The sequence below is a fragment of the Mus pahari genome, chromosome 3, assembly GCF_900095145.1.
Source record: "Mus pahari chromosome 3, PAHARI_EIJ_v1.1, whole genome shotgun sequence".
In the NCBI taxonomy this organism is placed as follows: domain Eukaryota; kingdom Metazoa; phylum Chordata; class Mammalia; order Rodentia; family Muridae; genus Mus; species Mus pahari.
The window spans coordinates 72,538,065-72,544,236 of record NC_034592.1 but is presented as its reverse complement, the minus strand read 5'-3'; the positions used below and the strand labels follow the sequence as shown (position 1 = coordinate 72,544,236).

At 42.3% G+C, this 6,172-nt stretch overlaps 1 protein-coding gene across 1 annotated transcript; it reads left to right on the top strand.

Annotated features, from left to right (window-relative positions):
• Positions 1 to 603: 603 nt before the first annotated feature.
• On the top strand, positions 604 to 4,188 carry LOC110319500 (preferentially expressed antigen in melanoma-like protein 7). Its single transcript, XM_021194993.1, has 3 exons — positions 604 to 887; positions 1,694 to 2,275; positions 3,239 to 4,188. The coding sequence occupies exons 1-3, from the start codon at positions 604 to 606 to the stop codon at positions 3,810 to 3,812; spliced, it is 1,440 nt and encodes a 479-aa protein (XP_021050652.1). The 3' UTR covers positions 3,813 to 4,188.
• Positions 4,189 to 6,172: the final 1,984 nt, after the last annotated feature.

Here is a 6,172-nt window from a genome sequence, read left to right as displayed (position 1 = left end):
GTTGTACATCGTGGTGCGGAGCCTAGTGCGCACCAGATGTACAACGTCACAAGCAGCAGTGACAGTCTTGACAAATGAAGCAAAGGGGAGAGAGAGAGAGAGAGAGAGAGAGCATGAAAATAAGTAAATACAAAGTAAAAAAAAAAAAAAATGTGATGTCCCATTCAATAGATTCTTCTCTGTCTTTGCCAGGCAGGATCAATTTGTTGAAAGCAGAGTATGGGATAGTTTGGTATACAGCTTTTTCCATTGTCTCCGAAAGGTGGATAATATTGGTTTTGCTATAAGGAATGGGCTCTGATACTTCCTCCTGGATTCTCCCTTCCAAAGGAATATGCGATTCAAAATAGCAAAGGTTGGAACTGGATGGGACAATGGTGAACATGAATGATTGAGAGAGGATGCACATGCTGCGTGTATGGGGAGTTTGATTTTGAGACGAGCAAATAGTGAGTGAAATAGGGAAAAATTCAAGTCTCTAACATGGCTACCATGGTGACAGATGCTTACTATGAGGGGTTAATAGCCTCATAAGAGAGACCCTGAAAATAACATTCTCTCCTAATTTTTTCCCCAGGATCATCTCCCTAAAGATCCATCAGAATGGCCCATGCCCCACCCACACTCCAGGATCAGGCTTCGAAGAGCCTGGTGAAGAATGAATTACTGACCATCTCTGATGCCGAGTGCCTAATAAGGGAACTCTTCCCACCTCTGTTCAAGGAGGCCAACACTCAAAGTAAAGCAGAGATAATTAAGATCCTGGTGGAATACTGGCCCTACCCTTGCCTTCATGTTGGGTTGCTGATTAATAAACCCAACTTTCAGAACTTCCAGGCTATACTGGATGGAGTAGACACATGGCTGAAACGGAAGTATCGCCCCAGGTAAGCTGAATACCAGGTAGATGGGTGGTGGCAGCAGTGCACGACTTTAATCCCAGCATTTGAGAGGGTGAGGCAGGTGGATTTCTGAGTTTGAGGCTAGCCTGGTCTACAGAGGGTGTTCCAGGATGGCCACGGCTATACAGAGAAACCCTGACTCCAAAAAAAAAAAAAAAAACCAAAAAAAAAAAAAAAAAACAGAAACAAAAAACAAACAAAACAAAACAAAACAAAACAAAACAAAACAAAACAAAACAAAACAAAACAAAACCTGTGATGAGGAGAATATGGTAAAACATAGATCAGAGGCTTTGGCTGGTGTCTTAGAGAGCTATAGGTGCCTGGAAAGCTTGTGAGCCCTTGTATGTAGTAAATTATGAGATACAGGTTGATGCACATTTAGCCACAGAAGAATGACGCTGTCCCCGTGTCTCCACCAGCTAACAGAAATAGGATCTGATATGCAGAGCAGGCACCCTTAATCCCAGCACTTGGGAGGCAGAGGCAGGTGAATCTCTGAATTTGAAGCCAGCTACAGAGCCAGGGATACACAGGGAAATCATGTCCTGAAAAACTACAAACAAAAAGAAATAGGAGCTGACAGAACTCCCAAGACAACTGAATGGAGGGAAATAGGACAGGTCTCCAGATGCAGCTCAGGCAAAGTGCCCTTGCTTGGCAACTAGAGGCTGTATTGGAGACCCAGTGCTGGAAACCATGAGTAATATAGAAGGCAGCAGAACTAGAAACAAATAACACCAGAGATGATGAAAAAAGGTGTTCTAACACATCTCTTGTTTTATCCACAGGATGTGCAGGCTTCAAAAAGTTGACTTCAGGGGTGAACAACATCATGCTTCCTTAGATATGCAGGATGAGAGAGAGGGTAGAGACCACTTAGTAGGAACTATGCCTAAGAAGCAAATAGTGGAGAGTCACTCAAGAACAAGGAAAGAGCGTTTGAGACTGTTCAGTGACCTTTCCTTTATGTCTTCTCTGCATGAAGATAAAAACCAAACACGGTTGTTGGAGTGGGCAGAGGAGAGAACGAATTTCCTGCATCTGTGCTGTGAGAAGTTGGAGATCGGAGCAGTAGAAGTGTCCAAGGTCAGGAATGTATTAAAATCTCTACAGCCAGAGTTCATCAAGGAGTTGGAACTGAATACAGTGGGAAATCTGTCTAAACTGGCAAAATTAGTACCTTTCATTAGAAAGATGAGAAACCTTCAGAAACTCATGCTAGTACGAACCTTTGGAACAAGGACTTTCACCCGAGAGGAGAGATGGAACATCAGCAAGATCATTTCTCTGTTCTGCAAACTCAGCTGTCTCCAGCATCTCACTATTGATGATGTCTATTTTCTCACAGACCACATGACAGAGTTGCTCAGGTAAGAAAGGATGAAGAGCTGTCGCTGTTACCAGAGCAAACCTCTCACATTAGAGAGGAGTGGACACTACTACTCTCTGCAGGCCAATGTACATTTAACAGTGAACATGTAAGCATGATCTTTTTTCTTTTTTAAAGATTTATTTATTTATTATAAGTAAGTATACTGTAGCTGTCTTCAGACACTCCAGAAGAGGGCGTAAGATCTTGTTACGGATGGTTATGGGCCACCATGTGGTTGCTGGGATTTGAACTCTGGACCTTTGGAAGAGCAGTCGGGTGCTCTTACCCACTGAGCCATCTCACCAGCACGTAAGCATGATCTTGTTTCATTCTAAATGACCACTCAGAAAGCTGAGCAATGAAGTGGAGTAGATTATATGGAGGGAGCTGCTGTTGTAGAAGACCAGTATTGTGAGTCAGATATAGTAAGGTTTCCTGCATAGCAATTCTATCTGATCTAATGTGAAGGAATAAGCCACTACATAGGGAGGGTTCAGATCTGTTTTCCCAGGTGAGTTCTGTGATTCAATTAGTTGGGAGATTAGATTGGGAGAACAGGTCCTCCCCTTCCCCTAATTACTAAACCATATAAGGCTCTTTGGAGACCAGCAGGACTGGGCTAAGTGGGTCAGGGAATGCAAAGGCTGGGGTTGAGTGAGGGTCAGGTTAAAAGTGAGGAGGTAAAGATTTTTGTCAGGGAGTCGATGATTTTTCAGAAGCCATCTTGATACACTGTCATGGATTCCAACTTTCTTCTTCCTGTGGTCTCTATTAGCCTAAAGAGTAATTCTGGATCTCTCTGCTTGTCAAAGAAGACTAGGAGAGTTAGCTGTGGAATGAGCCAGACCCACCATGACAGTGATACCCTCAGGTCAAAATGGTATAACTTCAGTAAACCAACAGGGCAAACTGCACACCATCCCATGGTCACTCTGACCCCAGCCATGTTATCTCTCCCTAGGTGTCTGGAGGCCCCATTGGTGTCCCTCAAGATCACTCTGTGCCAGCTCTCTCAGTCAGACTTGGAGTCCTTTGCCCAGTATTGGAACTACAGTCAGCTTAAACATCTGTGCTTGAGAGGCGTCACTTTAACTAACTTAGATGTCAAGCCTCTGAGAGATTTGTTAAGGCATGTGGCAGCTAACCTGGAGACTCTGGACTTAGAAGACTGTAGGATGGATGATTCTCACCTCAGTACCCTTCTGCCTGCCGTGATCGAATGCACTCAGCTTACTAGCATCAATTTGTATGACAATGACATCTCTGAGGATGTCCTAGAGTACTTTTTGTACCACACTACCAATCTGAGCCAGCTGACCACAGAAATGTATCCTGCTCCATCAGAGGTCTATAATGAGTCAAAATATGTTGTAGTAGAGATATTTATTCAGATTTGCGCTGAACTCATGGACAAACTCATGGATGTAAGGCAGCCTATTTCAGTCTGCTTTGGTTCGTACTCCTGTTTTGACTGTGATGATCGTTATTTATATGAAGATGATGGGGATGTCACACTTTGTTTGTGCCAGGAGTAACAACAGGAATATTCCTTCGGGATACTAAGAAATTCCTAGGGACTAGTCTTTCATCCAGAGAACCCAAAACACATGGCTTTTCAGCGTGATAAAACAATGGTCCAACTCCTGTCAGGACTGTCTCTTCACTGGCTTTCACCTATCTATGAAATTATGGTCAGATCCTGAAAAGCTGATACTCTCTCTGTGCTTCTCGTCATTTTGTAGTCAGAACTGTTCTTTGTACACAGTAATGGAGGGATAGGATATCTAACTTGTTTCAAATGACCTCTCAATGTGCAATGAAGCTATTCCAACATTCCCCCTTCTGCATCTGCCTGGGGGTAGGTCATGTGTAAAAGTCTTCAAAGTAGCAATGTATGCCAAGCCAAATCTTGAGGAAGGGAGTTTTGATGAATAAGTATCAGATTGCAATCCAGGGTGATCAGGCTAGTGGAAGTTGTCTGGGCATCAAAGATAGCTGAAACAGAAGAAAACAATGAAGAAAGAACAAAGAAGGGGCTGGTGAGATGGCTCAGTGGATAAGAGCACCTGACTGCTCTCCCGAAGGTCCGGAGTTCAAATCCCAGCAACCACATGGTGGCTCATAACCATCCATAACAAGATCTGATGCCCTCCTCTGGAGTGTCTGAAGTCAGCTACAGTGTACTTACATGTAATAAATAAATAAATCTTTAAAAAAAAAAAAGAAAGAACAAAGAAGTGGGGCCTCAGCCACCTTTTTAAATCCTTTTTCTTTCTAATGATTCATTGTAGTTTAGACTGGCCTTGAATGCCTCATCCTCTTTCTTCCACTTACAGATTAATGAGGTTTGCTCTTCAGGACTCTCAACCTCTGATTGGCCTCTTGCACATTAAGGACTCCAGTAGTCTCTGTCCTTTAAAAGAATTTCCAGTCCCTGGGAACTACATAACAGATGTGCCGGAGTCTACCCATTATGTTCCCTTGCATCTATATTGTCGGGTGTAAATAAAGAATGCACCAAACCTTTTGGTCTTTTTTTCTTTGTTTTTTTGTTACGGTTAGTTAATAAGTTAAATCTCTTTTTTTTTTTTTTTTTTTTTTTTTTTTTAAAGGAAGGGCTGTTAAGATGGCTCAGTGGGTAAGAGCAATGACGGCTCTCCTGAAGGTCCTGAGTTCAAATCTCAGCAACCCCATGGTGGCTCACAACTACCCAGAATGAGATCTGGTGCCCTCTTCTGGAGAATCTGAAGTCAGCTACAGTGTACTTACATGTAGTAAATCTTAAAATATATGGTTAGCCAAGATTGCTTAATGGGCAAAGGACACTAATGGCAAAGGTTGACAATATTGGAATAAGTGGGAGGGGAAGGGCTGATTTCCAGTGTTGACCTCTGACTTCTACAAGCACATAATAACAAGAATGTTGTTTTGTGTGTGTAGACACAAAATAGTGTTACATTCCATTAAATATTATGAATGGATTCTGATTATAAAACATATGAGAAAGCTTTAGTAAGTTTACTATTTCAGGTTATAATTATACATTTCTCCCATTTCTTAACAACTCTATATGCCACTCATTGTTGCTGTCCAAAACTGACCTTAAAAGTACATATTTATTTATATATACATAATATAAATATTATATCCCAATTGTATAGTATCAATTACATATATGGTTTGACCAGAGAAGGGGTAGAGGGACACCTGTTAAGTTCAAGAACACATGTTCTTGCAGGAGACTAGTACCCTTGTGGCTACCAACCCTCTAACTCCAGTTCCAAGGCACTAGACACCTCTTGTGCCCTCCACAGGCACTGAATACTTGTTACACACACAAAATAGTCGAACTATGGCGACAAAATAAGCTTAGAGAGTTTGGACCTGGGTTTAGTTTCCAGAACTTAGGTCAGGTACTTAAGAAATAATTGTATCTCCTGTGTCTTCTAGCTACTCTGAAGCTCCTGGCCTCCTTATGCACCTGTACTTAGGTGTTCTACCCACCCAACCTGAAGACCCGCATACATACCTGTGTTTGAAAAGGCCAGTCTGACTCCATAACAGGCTTCAAATTGGCAGTCTAAGAGACTAGGTCAAAGAACTGAGCAAGTCCAGGCAAGTCAGTTACTAGAAAAAAATTCAGGCTTCAGCCCTCACACTCCAATAATGGTTCTGGAATGGCTAGAGATAAAGGAAGATAAAGCTCATGTACCACAGGGTTTCTCAGCAACAGTTTCCCGCCCCCAAGCTCCAGTAATAGTTCTGGAATGTCAGAATTCTCCTAATGTGCTTTAAATTGGGCTTGCAAGCTCACTTAGTGGGAGACTCCAGCATGCTATACTTCTGGAGAATAAGACACTACATTTACATACTATTTAAGTCCTGGGGTGCCATT

Coding starts and splice junctions, on each gene's coding strand:
- LOC110319500 (XM_021194993.1), top strand. CDS start 604: ATGGCCCATGCCCCACCCACACTCCAGGATCAGGCTTCGAAGAGCCTG. Junction 888..1,693: donor AAACGGAAGTATCGCCCCAG/GTAAGCTGAATA, acceptor TTTTATCCACAG/GATGTGCAGGCTTCAAAAAG. Junction 2,276..3,238: donor CACATGACAGAGTTGCTCAG/GTAAGAAAGGAT, acceptor ATCTCTCCCTAG/GTGTCTGGAGGCCCCATTGG.